We start from the raw sequence: 21,546 nt of genomic DNA on the forward strand, positions 1-21,546 counted from the left end.
TGGCAAGTCTCACATTAAGGTAAATTGTGCTCATGTTTGATGCCAGCTGCTTGCTCCTTCCTCAGTGCCACAGCATGTCACCACCTCAGCTGTGCATACAATCAGTGCCTCACATCAGCCTCTCCATTTACAGCACAGCTTCCAATAAAGTTATGCCAACACAAACAGAAACACAGTGCAAGGCAGAACTCCCTAAACCACCATTTCCTATCGCTCACCATGATTACTGTCACAGAACTGCAGCCCAAACTAAGCTCAAACTTAGCATTACACACTCAGTGTTTTAGTGTATGGCAGGTTTGGGAGGGAGTGAGTAGGAAGAGGGAAGATAAAAGTAGGTTAAAGAAAGACTTTACAAGAACTTTTTAACCAAACGATTGGGGTTTGGATAGCTGGCACAGATACAACAAAGCAAGTTATTGCTACCCAATGATCCTACCTGCATTTTCCTTTTCAGCTTTCTTGCATATCCTACCTTCTTCAAGAACACAAGCTTATTAAATGTAACTCGTCACATTGACTGTGCATTAAGAACAACTTCAGATATCCCTTTTTTTAAAGTATAAAGAGCCAGGGAATACACCAGTGACTCCTGCTCATGAAAACGGATCTAGTTCTTCATGCATCACTAATTCATACATCTGTGCTTGTTACTTGCAGCTGTAAGCCATGTAGGACCTAGAAACCAGGAAACTCAAGAAAGTTTTAAAGCATTAATTAACCATTATCCTATTAAATACAGAGGCCCCTTTGAAAAATTCAAGCCTCGACCTCAACTACTATTTTCTCAAAAGAACACTTTGGAGTAATTTGGAAGGCCACTGAAATCACTTGTGCTCTGTTCTGATTTCAGATGGGAAGGATAAGGTTCAGTCCCAATATGAAAGAAAGCAGACTTACTACAGAGAAAATACAGAAGAGCTACAGAAGGCTGCCCTTGGAACTGGCAGCGCTCTTGGTGCACAGCAAGCCACGTCAATGGGCTTACAGAAAATCATTCTCTTCTATTGTACAGCCTCCCCTCCCAAAACAAACATCTGAAACCAGGTGTGAGGGCAGAAAAGCACTAATATAGCACATAGGAAGCAACAGGAGCCCACTTTTCTTTTACAGAACTATATGATCCTTACTGGATCTTGAAGAATTGCATGTGGCTTTAATATACCAAAACCACTGAAAACCTGTGTCATGGAAACACAAACTCCATTTCAGCTAAGATCTTTGAGACTGACTGAATCCCATCTGACAATCAAGCCCTTCCACCTGAAGGGATATTCTGTAGATGTTTTTAGACTCTAGTATGAACAATTATTAACATAGATGCTCCAGAATAACGTGTATTTTGTTGTGACTAGAATAACAGTTATTTTGTCCTCATGCACTACCAAACCTTTACCTGTACGCTCATTGTTCAGTATGAGTTCTCTCCAGTTTCCACCAAGTTTCAGTGGTTAACTGTTAGACACCCTTAGTCAGGCAGAGAGCTCTCCTTTAAATGCACTTAACTTGCCCAGACTTCTGCAGTAAGTTTCTCATTACTGGGAACCTCTATGGTCTTTCCTGGTGCAAATCCTGCCGTCTCCTGAATTATTGAGATCCATTAGAAATGGGAGGTGGAAACTAAACAGCAAAAACAATGGCTCAAGTCAACTCACCAGGTTGGATCTGTCTCTGCCCAGAACTCTCCCACACACTAGGAAGGAATAAGATTACTCCCATGTTTTTTAGCTGCAGTGGGGTACTGGCTCAGACAGCTTGAACTGAAAATTTCCTTCCTTGTTTCTCACAGCATGTGCCAGCATTTCTTGATGGGAATGCAAAGATTAATTACAGCTGTACTTGCTCTGAACAAATCCTTATATTCAATACAGTCCTGCAAGGTTTAGAATACCGCTAATTAGGACTTAGAACAACAATTCTGCAAAGACAGACATACTGAGTATTTTTTCTAATTATTTTATGCAGAATAAAATGAAAGCTTTCCAGAAGCAGGGTGGCATTCAGTCTCAAGAGTCAGGAGTCAAAAGGACTTTTCCAGCCTAAGAAACTGATTTTGTGTTTAGCTGTTATGGCTGAAGGTGAGACATCAAATTATAGCCACTACCACACACAGGAAAGGATGACCAGTGCATTTATTCTGCTCATCTTTGGGGACACCCAGGCAGTTCTCTAATTGGCTCAAGAAGTGAGAGGTGGAAACAAAAGTTCACCCTTAATAAAACACACAAGTAAAAAGAAACTTTTTGACCACAAAAATGGTAAACCATCATGCGAGATGCAAATCATACTAAAGCATTTTCGACATGGGAGCTGTATCTGTGAAGCTGTTTCTCGCATTTACCTTAACCACACCAAAACTACAGTCAAGATTTACTGGCATCCAAGGGCCAAAAGCAAGAACTCCTACAGACAGGCTTACACAGTGCCATACAATTATCAGGCTTTTTAATCTACCTCCAAGAACCTAAAAGGTACAAAGTAGGACCACACAAAGTCTAAATTTCAACCTTTTGGTATCCAGACAGTGGGGAATTAATGAAGTGTGTGAACACACTGTACGTTTTTACAGACTTCAGAGGTGATTTTGCCTTAAGTTTTTGACCTTTAAAAGGGGGAGGAAAAAAGAGTTGGAAGAACTGTAGAGTGCCAAGAATTCACCAGACAGGGCTCTAGAATAGTCAGCAGCACAGGCCTTTCCCTATTAATTATATTCAGTGTCTGTCTCAGTTCCCATATGGTAGGCATCTTAATTTCTTGTTATCTATTTATTATATGTGATCTGCTTGTTACTTTCCAACTTCTCTATTCCATGCAGACCGCATCTCATCCAGCTGTTGCATTTTGTCACAGTCTAAGGCCAGGAACAATTAATGTCAGGAATCTTGATCTTTTCACAAGAGCATTCGTACAGAAGGCTGTAATCCTTGCTTAAGACTTCTCATAGGTAACACAGAATGCAACACTTGTTATTTTCTAACACTTCCCCATTTGTATTGTATTGAAAAAATAATTTATGACCTTCCTGGTTCTTTGTTACTTCTCTCCAATAGCAGAAGTTACTTAAGAACAGATAATAACTGCTTTACTATTTTACAAAGCTTTCTGTGGGTGGTTCTGCTTGAGGATACAGCTACTCTTACTGAGAAGATACTGCACAAGTGGGTTTTCTTAGAACTTGAAGCGATTCAAAGTGTAAAATGATTTATGACCCTTGAATCCAGCCTACTTTAATTTAAACAGCTTCTCACCTCTTCCTCAGTAGCGCTTATAGCAAAACTGACATTATCAAGTGAAGCATTCCTTGCTTCAGGTGACAGACAACATGTTATGAAGGCACCCTCGACTTTGGCTCTTGCCCCAGCTTAGTACTGAATCTGAATCCCCCAAACTGTCACAACACACCAGCAATACACTGGTACAGCCAAACACCACGCTGCTAGAGGAGTTCTACTAGTGGCAGCAGGCCTGTTAGCATCTCTTTTAAACATCTGTTTTCAGAACTGTGCAAGCTGAGTATTTAACTTCTGTATATACAAACTGACAAGCTATATGTAGAGCATTAGCCAACACCCACACAACCTTGTGCAAAGGCTCCTAGCCACATTTTGCTTTGCTACCAATCCAGTTTTAATAAAATTTGACCTAAAACTCACTAATTCTCCCTTCCTTTAATAAAACGCCACCTTTGTATGACAGTTCTCAGTTGAGACTTTGACCTGAAAAAGAAATTTCCTATTTGATCTTAGAAACAAGGATTAGAAATCCAGGGACTCCAACTGCTAATCCTTCCTACTACAGTACAGACACAATGCTTTGCAGTATCACACTTAAGCAATTAACTACTTATACTACGCAACCTTGAGTCGAACTACATAACATAACCGGCACCATTTCAGGTCTTGGGATTAGAGGACAGAACCAGAACTAAATTTAGGCCTCCAGTACTTAATTGCCATGACAAAGTCTTGCTTAGATACTTAACTTGAACGACACACCTACATAATTCACCATGCTATGAATCCAGAACAGGATATTATTTAAGCTATATAAAGTTGGCAAGTTAATGATCCTTGAAGTTATTATGACATCCTATGCCAGATGAAACCCATTTCAAATTCTAACATAACTGAGATAACAGAATCTTACTGTAATTTAACAACAAACAAGTTGAAGTGAAAGCTAGGTGCTACAGCACTATCACTCTTTCAGTACAATACCCAGAAACACCCAAAGAAATGGATAAAAGAAAGGCATTTTCCAGAGGCTTCCCACATTTAAGGCTTCACAAGTCTCCTAGTATTTGAAATATTACTGGAAGTGTTCCATGCAATTCCCTGAACAGAGATCTAAAAATAACTACAGACACAGTAGTAAGTTTTCGTCTATATTTGCCCCTTACATCTTGCTCAGAAACAACTTCCTCTTTATGTTGACTTTTAGAAGGACCTATTACACATCAGAAACAATTTCACAACCGTAGATAATGACAATAGTAGTAATTAGACTGATAATCCAGAGGTGGATCATGAGTATATCCTGCATATTAAGCACGACTGAACTAAAATGGATTCCTTTTGCAACCTCCTTGCATTGCCACACTCTTCTGTAAGAAGGTAAAGCATCTGTGAACACAGAAGTCAGAAACCAGTCTGGCTGCATTTGAATAAATGGGCACAGTTGCCTTAACTGCTAATACACTTTGGAGTTCAGAGTAAATAGCCCCATCAATCCTGAGGAGATGAGAAGATAATTTGTACCACTGGAGTAGTTCAAGAGCTCTTGAAATACAAAGTTAGACCAGAAAGACTTGGTATTTTGAAGGGAAAGAGCAAGAGTAATTCAATTTAAGATACTGCTTTGACTAAGAGTATTTAGGGTGGAGATAAAACAATATGCATGTTTTAAAACCCTAATCTAATATAAACAATGACATTTTACTTTAACATATCAATGAAACCAGATGATTGGCTTTTCAAATCTGCCCATTTTTAGTATGAGCTCTGTGATAGCGCTAGCATGTGACACGCAACTGGTTTTAAACACGATTTAAGTATCACCTCCTTGCATGAGGAGCTCCATTTAGCCCATCTTTACCCACCGTGCCATTAGGGACCTCCCTTCCCTTTGTAAGCTTGGTTCTAGACCATCAAAACAAAGAGAATGGCTTCTCACATTCTCCCACTGGAAAAAAAAGTAACAAAACCACCATCTGCCCAACAAGATCCTTATGTTGACCTTGATCTCCATGTTTTACGACACTGTAGGAACTTGCATTATTATGGGAACAAAAAAAACAACCCTTCAGCTTATTTTAGTACACACACCTGAACTCAGAAGAATATGAAATACTTGTTACAGACTCAAACTGAAGTTCCTTCCCTTCCAGCTGAAGTATACCTGCGATCCCAAGTCCCTTACTATGAGGAAGCACTCAGAATTTGTCTCCACCTGCTGGGAAGGAAGAATTAACACCCAGCTGCCCGAGCCACCACAGGCAACCGCGAAAGATCAAAATGTTACAGGACATTTTCAGACACGCGATAAATGTATTCCTTTCTTCTAGCATACAGACAGAAAATGCTGTAGGATAATGAGGGCAAGGGAGAGAGAAGAATCACATACTGATTACAAAGGAATTCCTATTCTAGTAGTTAAAAAAGGAGGACAGAGCCATGACAATATAGCAAACACAATGAAGCGTTTGTCCCTGAACAATTTGGCTTGTATACAAGGAACAGAGGAACTTGGGGCGGTGGGGACAGACTTGGCGGGGGGAGAGGCTGAGGTTTGTGAAAAGAAAGTGAAATTGGTTGGTCTGCTTTAAGAAAAGCAGGGAAAAAAAAAAAAAAAAAAAAAGAGGCAGAAAAGTACCCTGTCATTGTAGAATCCACCCACTCATTTCTGAAAGGCTCAAAGACCCAGACAGGGATTTACAGCCAGCACTTTTAGGCACTGAATATGAAGCAGAAAACACTCAAATGCCCAGAGGCAGCTTCTGTGGTCCCAGAGCAGTAGCTTTCAGATCCTATGGTTATGGTCGGAGCCATTTTCTTTCAACAAGTTTCCTGCTGCTGAGTCAGTCCTTTTGCTCAGCTACAGCCCATCAGAAGACACCTGCATGCTGCAATTTTCAGCTGCTGATTACCAGCCAAAATGTTTTATTTTCTGTTTTTAAGCAAAGCTACCCAGCTTGCTGATGAAATAAGTTTCAAACACAGACCAATAAAATCCTCTGGCTTAGAAGTCAGGACAGCATTGACTAGAGAAGTAACTGCTGAAGCCAAATAAGAGCAATAATAAAATGAGGTGATGCTCACTTGACTCTAAAGCCATGGTGAAGAGAACAGGAGTGCTGAGCAAGGTCGTCAATTCTGAATGTATCTGGACAACGTTTGAAAGACCACAGTAATGTAAAGCTTTAAACTTGAGAAGATTTTAAAACGAGGATAAGGATAATAAATACAGTTCAAACCACGCATATTCCATTAAATAGCTTACTTTAAATAAGAAAAGGATTGCTGAATCAGAGGTTCTCTTCAGCCTCAGCTAAAATCAGTTCAGAAAAGAATTATTTCCTTGGAGTCTGCTAAACCTGGCTTTTATTTATTTACATGTATCTGTTTCCAGGGAGGGCTTAAACTAAATCGAGGTATAGGTTTATATATACTACATGCAATTATAAATGAGGCATTTCCTTAAACTACCTGCTTTAAACTTCCTAAAAAATATAAAACTAAAACAACCAAAGCTGTCCTGGTTCTAATCCCCGCGCACTTGGCCTGTCAAATCTTTGCTGGCTCTAGAAGCAAGGCAAAGAAAAGGTTCAAGTTATTAACATTTCAAGTTTGTTTAGTGATCAATCTCAAACTAGCATTTGTATCCTCGAGAACAACCTATTAAAAATAAATTTAATAAATGGGCTTTTTTTGTTTGTTTGTTTTTAATTTAGAAATTGAGGTGACCCAGTGATGCAGCTTGCAAAGTAAAGGAATGGCATCTAGGGGTTTCGGGGTGTTACTGCCACAGATGCACAAAGCAGGACTGAGCTACTAATAGTGTTTTGTAGTGCACTCTGTAGTACACTCTCTCTGCTTTGACAAGCTCGAAGCTCTGGTGCTGCAGCAGTTTCAGTTGCCCTAGTAACGCTAAGCAGGTCACATGAATGCCATCCGAAGAGACATACGATAGAACTACACAGTGATGCTGAAGATGAGGATACATTAAATGATCACTCGCGTGCCTCTATGCTTCATTTCTGCAGAGCTTTTTTATTTTTATTTTTTGGTATTTCCTGTTTAATCCTCCTCTCAAAGCCAGAGAATGCAGAGGTAGGCCTACTGATCTTGGAATGCTATTTATTCAACGAGCCTGACTTCCCCCCACCCCAGTTTGATGTAATTTTATTGCTAACCAGAATAAGGATTAATATCCCACATGATCCCAATCTGAATTTCTCCATAAGAATGTAACTCTAGCTTGATCACAGTGTTTCCAAGAAAAAAGAAGAAAAAACAAATAGGCAGCTGATGCAATTATTTCTCATTATACTGGATTCTCTTAGTAGTTGTCTCATGTTAAATGCAAGTCCCCCGTGGCACAAACCAGCTTTTTATTCCACATTTGAACAGAGCAGAACAGCAAAGGCCTAGTCTGTTTCTGCAGATGCTAGGAATTATGAACCAATCTCCCTCCTCCCCACAGCACATCCCCCCTCTATGCCCAGTGTAGTAACATGCAAGTTGTTTTTGAGCCTAAGGAAACAACATTTTAGCTACCATCCTGTGATGATTTCACCTCTTCATTTTATTCGTTCTTTAGCCATTTTCAAGGTACTTCAAAAGAAACTGGTTTCAAAGATGCACGTTAAGATTCAAACAGGTATCTTAATAGTGGAGACAAGAATATCTAAGGTCTACATCATGAGTTTAACTACACTATTAAACACTGGAGAAGCATGAGAAGTAATAGCATGAAAAAACAACAAGAATCTCATCACTACAAATTTCTCTAGTCTTTCCATAGTCACAGTAAGTTCCTTTGTAAAGGTCTAAGGGAGACTATTCAGATGAACGTTTTTAAGCTCTAACTCTAATTAGATGACATTTATAACATACCCAGGAATGGGAAATCTCACTTTTAGCTGTCTTTAAGAAAAGCTGAATCTAGTCCATGGACTGGAAACAAAGAATTCTATCAGCAGATTAAACCATTTTTAATACTCTAAAATTCACAAAGATACATTTATCATAAAAATCAAAATCATCCAGTATCACCTCCTAAGAACCAGTAACAAGAGACACGACGTTGCATGGATCACTAATTTGTTTTACTGACCAGGGAATGGGAATAAAAGAAAAAAAAAACACCTCCATCTTAGGCACGGGAATAAAAAGGAGTGGATTATGAACAGCTGTCAGAAACACATTCCACACCAGCAGTGTAGTTACTCTGGTGCTAGAGCATGAAAACCTAATAACAAGAGAGCAAGGAAGATTGCACATTTTTCAAGCTCACTGTCATCTTTCAGTTGCTTATCCAAATTTCACTTGCAGACATCAGGATGAAAAGAAACAGTCAAACAGCAGCAGCCAGAATGGGTGGTGTATTCACTTCAAAAGATCTGCACGCAGGAACAGTTTGCCAGTATCAATACAGTGCAAGCTGGCAGGACTGGAAAGTTACAAATTAAGTGTGCCTTCATCAGCGACCTACTATGAACAGAACTACTGAGCTGCTAAAATATTTTTAGTTCAACCAATTCCTGCCTTTTTTGGTTCCTCTTGCTCTTCCAGTTTATCCAGTCGAGCACTTTTCCACTCCCTCTCACTGCCATGTAGTTTTTCAAGTTTGGCTCCAATCGCCACTTGTTCCTGCTGCTGAAGTGCTCAGATTTACAGCATAACTACAAACAGCTCACATGGTGGCTAAACCCTGCACGTAGCAAGCCATCTTTCAACTGTGGAGATATTTATACAGCAGGGAAGTTTCCTCCCCTCCCACCAGGAGAACGGCTGTACTCACCAGCTGATACTCGCTCCGACGGCTGAAGGCTTCCTTGATTCCTGAGTCCCTCCACAGGGCACACAGTGCAGGTACGTACAGCTGGAATGTGGCAGGCTCGATGGGCATTCCAGCTTTGTTTTCAAAAGCCATCAAAAACATTCCGTGCTTCTCATTCTCCGTGTACTGCCAAGGGATTCCCAGTTTGTCCCGTGCATCAACCAGAACCCTGGAGCCCTAAAGAATAATATGGGTAAGAAAGTCAGTGATGAAAAGATTGAAGTGGAAAAGAACAAGGACTCAGAGGTGCCTGAATTTCAGGGATTTGTTTTGGACACTGCTCTGATGGGACTGAATTCAGGAGGGAATTGTGAGCATTCTTTACTGTGCCATCCCACCAGAAAAAAGATAGAGCAAGCTTGCTCAGATAAGCAAACTAGCCACAATGTATTTCTTAACATGGAAAAAAAAAATATTAGCAGCAGAACAAAGGGTATTACCAACAGATTAAAAATAGAAGTACACATCAAATACACAAAGTGCCTGGGAACCAACTTAGTTTCTAATCTGTGCCAAAAATCCAAACAGACTGAGGTTAAGTAACTTCAAAACTTCAGCCTTGAATCTAACACACCTGTTCTTAATAGCTTCAGATGGACAATATTTATTTCTCAGTAGTAAGAATCATTTTAATAATGGATAACTCTTAAAGGTGGCTTAGCATCTTCAGCACCATCTCATTCACAAGCAAAAATCTGTGGGTCATATTAAACAACCATTTATTGTGCTAATCTTTTGGTGTAATAGTTTATGAAAATAAACTGTAATACAAAGGAATGGTATTGAAGTTGTCTCCAAAGCTACACACATGAACCCCCACATCACTGAGACTGATTGTTGTTTTGCGTACTTCAAGCTATCAAGACGACAAGCATGTTTTCTCAACTCTTGAAGTTTTTGCATCTCCCCACTCTTTAACAGCACCACAAAGCAGGAGCAGTAACTTCTCCAATGGAAGTTGAAGACTGGAGAGAGAAATGCAGAGTGACTCAGTCTGAGTGTCGCAGAACAGGAACTCAAAACAAAGCATCTTAGCTGTCATCGTCCGAGAAGTGCTCCTGAAGTGCAGCCACCCAAAATGTAAATGCTTCATTCTCCAGTGATTGTTACTTTCTTTTTATGAAGTGGAGAAGTAGATAGAGTATGAAGTAGAGAACAGATCTTGACAGTACCAAGAAAACTGGATATACTTATGAACTTCTATTGTAAGTCCCAGATGCCCACTGACTCTGCTGCACAGCACAAAAGCCCACTCCCATACCTAGTTATAGAATGCATTGCTTTACTAGCAGAAGTTCTTCAATTTGCTTTATTTGAATGGCATCGATAAGCGCAAGCCTGAAGGAGAAAAGCAACACATCCAAGGTTCTTTGAAGTGGAGATGCCCACATTACATCTCTTGACTCTACAGTTTTCTGCAAGCTGCACAGCAGTCACCTGCATACAGCTCATAATCAACACCAGTTCCCTTCACCCCCAGCTGAGCACTTCACAATTAATTTCTTCCAGATACACTGTTGTAACCAGGATGGATAGGAGAACTGCTGTTTCTAGATACCTGAACACCAAGTTCATTCCTGTGTAGGGAGAAGTTGTATTTACGGACACAAATGGTTAACTGGGCTCTGCCAGCACACAAGGGTTCAGCTCTGACCTCTCACCAGCTCCAGCTCCCTGCAGCCATCCTCGGCTCAGCCCCAGCTTTTCCATCCAATGGATTTAACCCTCACCAGCTCACAGCTTCTTCAGTTCCCCACAGGCAAATGATGGCAAGAACTCTCAGTTGCTGCTAAGATTAAGTGGTGTTTGGACTTCAGACTCGATGCCTTTCCCCATACTGTCGCTTTGCCTTTTACTGCTCCCACCAGAGATGTGCAGGATCTCGAGAGACTGTTGTTAAGGAAAGTTCCACAATTTGTTTGGAAAAAAACACAGAAGAGAATTTTAATCACGGGTGTAGAGACTGCTCTGGTCCCAGAATAGTCACTTATCTGCTGGCTGCAGCTTCTTGGCAAAGCAGGTCTGAATGTCCGTCGGGCAAGAGAAGGAACAGAACTCCCAGCTCCTGTATGAGTGTGTTAATACCTCAAGGTTACCTGTGGGGAACATGCACTGCCTTCCTGTGCCTGCTAGAGAGAGAGGAAGGGCTGCCACCAAACCACGTGCACAGCATGGCCTGGGGTGAGCTGGCAGTCAGACAGGAGCATCAGCAGAACACAGACGTGCAGAAACACACAGTGGGTCAATTTTAAACATGTAACGAAGAAGATCAAAAATGGAACATGGGTTAGCAGAAATGGTGCCCTATGGATAACCACAGGAACAGTGTTTCTCACATCAGATGTCAGGATGTGCACAACCACACCAGCTTTTAGGACTCCAGCTAAAATGCCTGACAAAAGCAGCATAGCCAGTGTTTCCTCCCCCCACCTCTTGGACGTTAAATACATTTGTGACTCAACAAGATCCCCCAGTGAGGTTAAACTAAATCTAATACTGCTGCATCTTCCCTAGACTATAAATGCTATGGATAGATGTCAGAAAGATGAGGAGAAACAGAAATCCCCAAGATGAGATTGCATTTATGGCTGCTATTTCACAGAAAGCAGTAAGTGTGCTGCCACAAGATAATCCTTACCTCAAAAATCTGGGGTGCAAGCTGTCATAGGAAAGGTTTCCTCATTCTGTTTCCACCACAGCACCCATTTCACACTAAGCCTTCCCAACACTATGACACTTCTGGTTTTCTACTATCAGCTGTCAATTTTCTCTTTCATTCAGAAGACTAAATATTGTCAATTGCTGTAATGTTTTCAAAACTGGAATACAGGAAAAAAAAGTGGCAAAAGCTTTTGCTACGAATATCTGATCAGCTCAGCTGAGCTAAATGTTCTGTGCTGCAGAGCAGACATGGAACAAGCACAGTTGGAAAGAACTCAACTTCACAGATAAGGATGCTGTCAAACACTAGAAGGAAGCAAAGCAGCAGCATACAGGAACATTATAGAGGACAAATAAGAATGTTCTCTGTCCTGTTCCTTTCCTAGCAATTATTAAACACATCCAAGTCACGGTACAAATCCCTGGCATGCATGTTAACATGAATGGAGATAGGTCAGAACCAAAAAGGTGCAGGAGAATTGTGATGTGATCTGTCCCATGAAGTATCTCATACAGAAGGAGATACTGAACAGATAAATATACAGCTTTGACCAAACTAAGGCATGACATATCAGAAATCTATAGAGATTAAAAACTACTTACAGAAAAGAAATAGAGATTATTTGCTTTTATCCCTTCACCACACATGTACTTGTGTGCAGCAACACAGCTGGGTTCAACTACAAGGAGGGTTTTCTCCTATACAACCCATAATGAGACTAACTCAGTTACAGAGGTTGCTGGCCAGAAGTATAAATGGACTCAAAGACCAACCAAGATAATTTTACAGAGGAAAGGCCCCAAGAGGACTATTTGATTACATTCCAGATGCAGCTCCTGGCTCAAGAAGTTTCCAAAACCAAAGGCTGGTAGAGAAGTCCACAGCATCACATTGCCCCGTTCTTGTACCCAATTGTATGTGCCAGAGACAGAACTCCAAAGCACTGGCCTGATGGGACACAGCTGTCAAGGCACTGAGCACAGTGTTTGCTGCTCATCAGCAGCATGAAGGCTTTATGAGCATTTATACAAATGCTTATAAGTAGGACTAGCTGAAATATATTGTTCCTCCTTCTCTAAGTTGTTTTGTGGGATTATAAGAAAGGCTATCACCAGCTAATGTCACTTGAAACCAGTGATACTTGACAATGCATGAAGTGCTGCAGTATGTAAGAAGCAACTTGACTTCGGAATACCTTACATCAGTATTTATCACCACTTAAAGCACAACACTTATCTTTTCAACTATTCACCTGTTCCAGTACTTGAAGGCTTCTCTCTCCTAGAAATCCCACACCTTTTGCCAGATGGTCAAACTCAAAGCTGAGTGAAGGCAGCACGGCTGAGCACCACAGGCAGCGCAAGCAATAGGTCTGGGGAAGATGTGTTCATAAGGGATGGCAGGTTCACCCACACCCAAACCCACAGTCAGGCAATGCTGGCTATTTATTATAGCCAAAGGTATAGAGATAACTTGCAAAATAGAGCTGGTATACAAATAGAGAAGTCTTCTACCCTGTTTCCCACCCTTCCCCCCCAAAAAAAATCATTATATGAACTACTGTTGCATATGAAGTGACAGACAACACAGTAACTGTCACACATGGAACATTGCAGCAGATGCTGTAAGTTGTTACTATCAATACATAGTTCAACCTCGCACCAAAACCCTCGATGTCCAGCAACTAAACCACCCACAGAAATTGTTGTAGTAAGTGAAATGCAGATAACTGCTTAATACCAGATCGTGAGGCTCCAAATCACAGCTAACAGGTAACACTGCCCTTCCCTATGGCTTTACACCACCACTAACACTGCAGGCAACAGGAGATCGGAACACCTTTCTCACTGTGTGTGCTCCTCCTCCTTGCTGTTGACAAGGAACTGTCGGCATCTGAGGATCACAATTCATAGCAACCAATACAGAGCTGAGCCAAGGGGAGAGCTCCCACCTTGGCCTAATATTTCTGTGGCTCCCTTATGCACATGAAAGCAGCAGAAAGTGATGTATTTGCATCAGAACAGGGCCAGGAAGGCAGCCCCAAAAACCTGCAGCAGTTTTGCGAGTGCCAGCATGAGAGAGCAGAAGTGTATGGCAGAGATGGAGTTGGCTTTTCCAGCAGCTCTGCTCGCTGGCAAATCAAGATGATAAAATGTAACCTACGTGTATTTTTAGAAAACAGCTCTTTACGTTCTAAAAGAAGACATTTTCAAATGCATGTTTTAAAAATAAAGCTGTCGGGGTTTGGAGATGTGATCACATGCACTTCTTTTATTGCCAACTAGAACACTGGGATGGAGGAGATCTACTACCAAACAAAGCTAATTGCAAGACCATCAGATTTGTACGGCATGGTCTCGTAAAGTCATTAAAGATGCTTTAATTTGATCTACGCCCTTGGATGTCCATATTCAAACAGCAAAAAGGAACCCAATGCCACTAAGTAGGGGGCTTCATGCTACAGAGCAGTTCATGTAACAGCCAAGCACCGTCAGAAGGGACATCCTTCTTGGTGCTGTGGTTCCATTCTCTGCTGTCTAATGGCTTTGTCATTACTCTGAACACAATGAACATTAAAGAACATTTGGATTAGCAACTGAACCTCTGAATTAGAAGAAGCAACGTCTGCTTTGCTGGCAGTTCTGAGAAGGGCCCTTATCTTTGGACCAAATGCAGCAAAATGATGCTCAATGCCCAAGAAACACTATTCTTGATGTACGCTTAGCATGAAACTAGGTACAGAGCAATGAAATACCACCTGAGGTGACAACTAGCTCAGGCCCTTAAAATAAGTTCTAAGGCAATGCTTCTAGAATGACCCCACCAGGTTTCTCCTCTTCCTGACACTATCTCTACAGTCTCTAGTTCATACCAACAGCAGGGCTGAAGACACATCTGGGTTTTAGAGGCATCCTCATGGGAGTCTGCAAGCCCACGACTGGTGCAGCACCCAGCTGGGAGGATCCTCACCTTCAGGACAAGCTGAGTTTGCCTCCCCATGAAGGAAAGCTATGTAAGTGAAGGAAACTCATGTGAGAACTCTACAGCCAATGAATCCTATATTTTCCTCTGCCTATAACTTTTATTGAACCTCTTAAAATCCATGTGTGCTAGTTTGCCTCTGCTCTTAAGTTGTCATGTCAACATTTATTGTAGCAGAATTTGGTAATTTCTTTCCCAATACTGTTTCCAAGTGAATTACAAAAATATACATATACCGAAACAACTGAATATAACACAAGCTCCCAAATTTAGTCACTCAAGTGACTGAAGTTTTGTCTGGAAAACATCAAAGTATGTGTCTACAGTCTCCAGGGACAACTCATGTTCTGCAAGACTAATGACTACATCACAAGAGCATTGTAAGCTCTATTTTGGAGCAATAATGAATATTTATCCTTACTATTGACCATCACTCCTCTCCACTGCCCACCATGATGAAGACAGATTGCTTTCTCTGAGCCCAATTAAGAGACACCCTGAAGTGTGCAGAGACCACCAGAGCTGTTGGAATTCAGATGAGAGAAATCCCAAACACACTAAGTAGAAATTAAGTATTTCATTGGTCAAATGGACCAGGAACAAAAGGGCCAAGACAGCTCCCAAGTTTTGGGGTTTTTATTTTCCCATCACTGTTTTATGAATATTATTTTTCTTATTAGAATAGTGACTGAACAGTGTATGCTTAGAGCACAGATAATCAGATTTAAATACCAGTTCTAACATGGAGCTTTAGCACTTGTATGTTGAATTTAATGGAAAAGCTCCTAATTAGCCACAGTTCCTCCAATGTATTCTCCATGGCATTCTTTCACAAGATGCTGCCCCAGTGGAAATGAGATGGGTGCTGTCCTGCAATGAACTGCAATGTACAGCCAGATTCCCACCTCCAAACAATCTGTTCTATGAGCATCCCCTCCTAATGAGCTACCAAATTCATTTCCATGCAAACCCAAGGAAACATGAGTTAACTCAATTTAGAGTTACAAGAATCCACATAGCGGAAAGAGATAGCTCCCCTGCATTTGCTGGTGGAAGAAAGATATTAGCAGTATAAATGCAATATTCTTTCTGCTTCTGGGAGCCTGTGCTCGACTGAGACTAAAAAGTTGCAAGAAAAAAGAGTTTACATATGGCAACTTAGTAACAGTAAGGCCACTCACACCTGAAACAACTAAGCAGCAACAGTCCAGGTTTTAATACCAGCTGAAGTCCAAACTACCTCTTAAAATGGGCTTCATTTGGGCTGCTCATCCGTCCAGCTTTCTGCTCCTCAGGCTGGAGCTGTGGAGGAGCACGCTCTCAGGTCTGCCCACACACACTGCAATTACATTCAGAAGAGCCCAATGTCTGTCTTCAGGGAGCTTTCACGTTCCAAATCCCAGGCTGTTTTCCCCAAGCAGAGCCCACAAGTGAAGTCACACATCATTTCCTGAGCAGTCCCCTCTGCAACTCTGGGCTCTTCAATCCAGTAGCCAGTCACTATGATCCAGGCCACAGACAACAAGAAAATGCTCATGGATGTATGAAGCTTTGAGTTGTCCCTCCCAATTTCAACACAGAAACAAAATGAGGAAAAAAAATCTCAACAGATTATGCTTGAGGCTTTTAGAAACACATTTCCCCCCCTGCTCCTTCAGATTGGGATCTCCCAGACATGCTGCTGCAAGTGCTGCTCGGGTGCTTGTGGATTAATTATTTTCTTATGCAGCTAAGCCGGGGTTTTTTCGAGCAGTGTGATATTCTCATACTTGAAACAAACAAACAAACAAAACCATTTAGACAAGAAACATCAGTGCCGTGATTCATCAGCTCCCTGAGTTCTTTAGCTGTTAGCAAAGGAAGTAAATAGAGTAGTAAGGCCACCCCATCTATTTTGAAGGGCATAGAAAGCTCAGTCTTTCAGTTACAACTAGAAGGCACTGCCACAACATCTCTGCAACAGCACCGACCACTTCTCTCTTACATTTAAACCTCGGGTACATAATAGCTCTCTGAGTGGCTCTGTTCAACCAGGAGCTGCCTCAGCTCATGCTACAGCACAGCCCCACGTTACCTTCCCCTGCCCTACCTTCCCCAGCCCGGTGGGCGTGCAGGCTGTGTACTCATACCTCAGCATTAACACTGCTGCTTTTCACTTCCATCATCAAAAAGCTCCAAAAAGTTACTTTGAAACTTAGCCTCGATTAACAAGCAAAACCCTAGTTAACCGATGACTATTTACCTTAAACCAAAGCAAAACTAATGTATTTGAAGACTAGCCCACAGATGCCAGAAAAAGCTAGTGAGGCCCTGAACTATCACCTGTACGAAATGGAAAAGTAAATGCTGTATCACAGATTGACTTAGTTTTAGCATTTTGTTTCTAACGAGGGTTTCCCAAAGAAGGGGGTGAGAAACACGGTAAGGAAAGAACTCAACATCAGAGATATATCAGAAAAAGCAAGAAGCTCACAAGTCGGCACAAAGAAGCAGCTGACACTAATGTCAGTTCATACTTCACACCATTATTTTCGAGGAGGTTTCAGGTTCTGTTCTCCAAACCAGTTCCTTTGGTTTCCAGAAGCTGTGCAGGCTGCATAATGCCCTGCAAAAGGCACTTCAGAAATAGTAAGTACTGCTGAGTGATCAGTAATCCTTTCTCCTTCAGAGCGAAGTTCAGTCACGGTTGGAAAACGAAAATTGACCATTTAATCCCAGAGATTTACACTGCATTTCTAACTCAGATCTCAGTGCTGCAGAAGCTTAACAGAACCATTATTAGACAATGCTGAGAACTGAATGCAAAAAAGGGTATGGCTGCTGCAGCTGTACTCAGCAACGTCAAACAGATTTTTATGCTATTCTATACAACCATTTTCATTTCATGATGTCCACATACTGTATTATAAGAATTCATCTTTCCTTTTAAGTTGGATGCACAGTGATCTCTGCTCCATTTAGTGTTAATGGATGAGCGTTCTAGTCTGAACTTCCTGAAACGGGAAATCACTCGTAGTCTAAACACCATTATAGAAAGAACGGCAATCAGATTCACTTGACAATTTACATTGTCAAAGCAGCAAAATTAATTCACTTGGAACACTTCATGCTTTTTCAGAGGAAAAAAAAAGCAATACAAGAAATGCTTACATGGTTGCCCTAAGCTAAATTTCTCTGGCAAAATACCTGTTTCAGAAGCTCTGCAACATGCCCATCTTGGTATACGACTTATTCCTGATGATTATGGCCTGGATTCACTGTGTTATCAGGTCTCTTTCAGTTTGGCAAGAGAAGCAGAACACTCACTACCTTCTCCAGCCTCACACCTTCTCATCAGAAAGCTTGGGTGAAGAATAAACTGTGTGCCTACTCAAAAGCCACCTCTGCCACCCAGAGAAACAAAAAAGGATGAGTTCAACAGCTGTTGTACACGTAGCTACAAAGGTAGCCCAACCCAACATTCCCAAACCACGATCGACAAGGCCCAAAAGATGTTCCATTACAGCATATTAACTCCCTTTAAAAATACTTCCAAACTTTTATTTGATGATTAGGAGGCTTCAAAGCACAGACAGCTGACAACACATCAAGTGCTGTAAGCACCGGTCTTGAAATCAGAACACCAAACTGCTACCTCAAGGACTGGGATTCTACTCCAAGTTCTATAAATGTGCCCAGTCATCCAGCAGACAAGTTTCAAGTGTGTAATGCAGTTTTCCCTATTAGAAGATGGCAATGCTTTTAAGCACTACCGTGGAACACTCTATATCCCGTACATATAAACAGCTTACTCAAATTACTATTGCTCACACAACCTGAAAAGTCTCATTAAGGTTCTTCTGTTTTCACAAGTCTCTTCCTGACAGCACCAAAACAAGCACGACGCCCTGTAGGATGAGGCTCCTTATTTCTAGGTGTGGAACTAAAGACTTGTAACAACCTTTTTGCTCACCTAACTACAATGAAAGAAAAGCTTCTGAACTTAAGAACCAAACGTCCTGTAATGTGTGTGCATGCTCATGTAACGCACAACGTGCTTCCCAAGACTGACTAAAAAAGTAAAGAAAAAGAATTAGTCAATAGTTTTCCTGTTCAGCAACAGCAGCAAAAGGTCCTGATGGAACAGTGGGATTCTTAAAAGCAAGAATCATTGTGGGTGCACAATTAGGTACAAATATAGCTTCTATTCAAAACTAACCTGAAGTTTCAAAAGTAACTATTTTATCCTTAATTTACACACCTCTCCCTACTAAAGCTTTCTGTGAAATATGACAGAGCTTCACAAATCCATGTCCACATCAGAATGGAGTCGGTCTTACAGAAAGGCTACAGACAGGAAAGCAGCTGTTCTTTTAAAGAGCTTATGAAATGAGACTCGTTACTACACGAGCTGTTTTAAGCATCTTTCACACTTTTCTGAAATATGAGAACTTCTACCTGCACAGGGCATCAAAGCCTGTTCCCAGAAATTAGTCGAGGTTGATTTCCCTTAATTGCAGAACAAGGGCTTTACTTGCAGGCTCTACCAGCAGCCTTGGTATCCTCCAGCCACTGAAGGGACACGACAGAGCAGAACCTGCCCAAACACCAAACAAAACTTGCTTGGAAAGATCCCAGATCAAAGTTAGAGAGTCAAAGTCAGCCGTGCTGGCTGGCACCTCACACTGCCCAACTTCAACCACCTGCATCCCCCAGTTCTAACAATGAACCACACAACAGCTACTTGCAGCTACGACACACACAGGGACCACTTTCTCATCTAACTAAGACACACAGCACAGAAACCTCACTTCTCCAAATGATGAAATTTCTCCAGTTTGGACTCAGAGGATGCTCTCATAACGTCTGTTCCCAGAGCACAGGCCACACCTATGCCCCTTCTCCACAAAGCTTTCCTCAATCCCCTTCTCAGGGAAGTTTCCTTGAGCCCTTTCTGTTGTTTTTCTCTTTCCATCGAGGCCTTCTGCACGGAGCCGGGTTGGCACACAAAGGCCCCCGCCCCACACGCACCTGCACGACAAGGGAGCACCACCAACCCCATAGACCGGCCTCACTCTGTCACAGAATCACAGAATGACCCGGGTTGGAAGGGACGTCAAGGATCATGTAGTACCAACCCCCCTGCCTGGCAGGGCCACCAAACATACACCTTTACTAGATCAGGTTGTCCAGGGCCCCGTCCAACCTGGTCTTGAACACCTCCAAGGACGGGGCATCCACAACCTCCCTGGGCAGCCTGTTCCAGGACCTAGCCACTCTCCTAGTAAGGAACTTCCCCCTAACATCCAACCTAAAACCAACTCGTCACACCAACACGAGCCCGTGGGGCCCGTCCCGCCTCTCACCTTGAGGATGTTCTCGTAGATGGTGGCCCGGAACTCCAACAGCGCCTTCTGGTCGAACTCTCGGCCGTGAATGATCCGCATCTGCTTAAGGAAAGTGGACTTGCCGCTCTCCCCGGCACCCAGCAGTAGGATTTTAACCAGTCTCCTCACGGCCCTGCGTTCCCTGGCCAGCATCGCGTCGATCTCTCGACTCCTCCGCCTCGCCTCCCTCTCCGCATCGCGGCTCAGCTCCTTCCCCTCCCTCCTCGGCTGCTCTCGGCCCGTGGCCTCGGCCGGCAGCAGGCAGCGGCTGAGGGTGCGCACCACGCCGGACATGGCGGCCGCGAGACGGGAGCGCTCACGACGCCGCCGCCGAGACACCGGGCGGCTCCGGCAGCATCGGTCGGAGGCCGCCGAGACCCGTCGGGAGGAGGAGCAGCCGGGGGCTAAGGGCCGGGACCGCCCATTGCCCTCGGCTCGGCGGCGGCGGAGGGAGGCGGCGGGGTGCGGCCGGCCGGGGGGAGGGGTGGCGGCGGGGCGCGGCCCGTAGGCCCTGCCCGGGGATGGGGCTCTGCCGCCCGGCTCCGGTCTGAGGGAAGAGCCACGGGGCCGGGGAGCGCACAGAGGGGGCCGCCGAGAGCCCGGGCCCGGCTTCAATCGGCGGTGACCGCCTACGGTCCCGCTGAGGTACGACGGGGCGGGGGCGCGGCGGAGCCCCCCGGCCCCTACAGACAGGGAGCGCCGCCGCCGCCGCCTTTGCGGAAGGAGGTGCCAGCTCGGCCTCACCCCCTGCTGGCGTTGCGTCTGATTGGGCGTCGCTTGCGTCGCTCAAAACTCCGCGCTTTCTATTGGACGAGCCGAGATGAAGGGCGGGGTTTAAGTGAGCGACAGGGCTCAGGGCAAAGCAGGGCGGGTTGAGCAGGGAGGAACAGGGCGGGAAGGGGCGGAGCTGGCCAATGGGAGGCGGGGCAAGATGAGGGCCGACCAATCAGAAGCGAGAGGACGGGCACAGTGAGCAACATGATTCCTGGGGGGCGGGGCCACAGCCGCGGGGTGTGGCGTCAAGTCGTGACGTCATATCGTGACGTCATATTTGAAAGTATCAAAGCAACGCATCTGAATGACAATCCCCTGTTGCCCAATTAGGTATTGGAGAAAAAAAAAACACCCACCATCTGTTCATAAGCAGCTGGTGTGTGGTCCTCATTTCCACTGGACCTTACTTATCTCTCTCTTTTTTTTTAATCTATTTTTTTAATCTATTTTATCTTTATCTTATTCTATTTTTTTATCTATTTATTTAATCTATTTTTTAATCTATCTGGCTCTTCCTGATTTTATCCTTTTGTCTCTGCTTCCAATAATTTATGTCATAAATTCCCCATCCAGATGAAGTATCAGCTGTCCTGCCTTGCCAGCCCTGTACCAAGCATTGGAGCGAGGTGTGCTGGGCCTGTGGTCCTCATACAGCATTAAGGGGAAATACCAGAGCAGTGGGACTTCATAGAATATAAGGGC

At 43.1% G+C, this 21,546-nt stretch overlaps 1 protein-coding gene across 3 annotated transcripts in view; it reads right to left on the reverse strand.

Annotated features, from left to right (window-relative positions):
• GNA12 (G protein subunit alpha 12) overlaps positions 1 to 20,508 on the reverse strand; it is a 38,839-nt gene extending 18,331 nt beyond the window's left edge. For 2 of the 3 annotated variants that reach the window (XM_015876839.3, XM_085514662.1), the window contains exons 1-2: positions 20,050 to 20,483; positions 9,022 to 9,237 (exon numbers count right to left, since the gene is read on the reverse strand). In XM_015876839.3, the coding sequence (XP_015732325.2) occupies positions 9,022 to 9,237; positions 20,050 to 20,364 (531 nt within the window). In that variant the 5' untranslated portion in view covers positions 20,365 to 20,483. Of the gene's footprint in view, positions 1 to 9,021; positions 9,238 to 20,049 lie in introns of all 3 variants that reach the window. The other variant, XM_015876840.3, reaches the window with a different exon arrangement.
• Between the last annotated feature and the right edge of the window lie 1,038 nt (positions 20,509 to 21,546).

Source organism: Coturnix japonica, chromosome 13 (genome assembly GCF_054131305.1).
Source record: "Coturnix japonica strain WE chromosome 13, WE-NBRP24, whole genome shotgun sequence".
NCBI classification, from domain to species: Eukaryota; Metazoa; Chordata; class Aves; order Galliformes; family Phasianidae; genus Coturnix; species Coturnix japonica.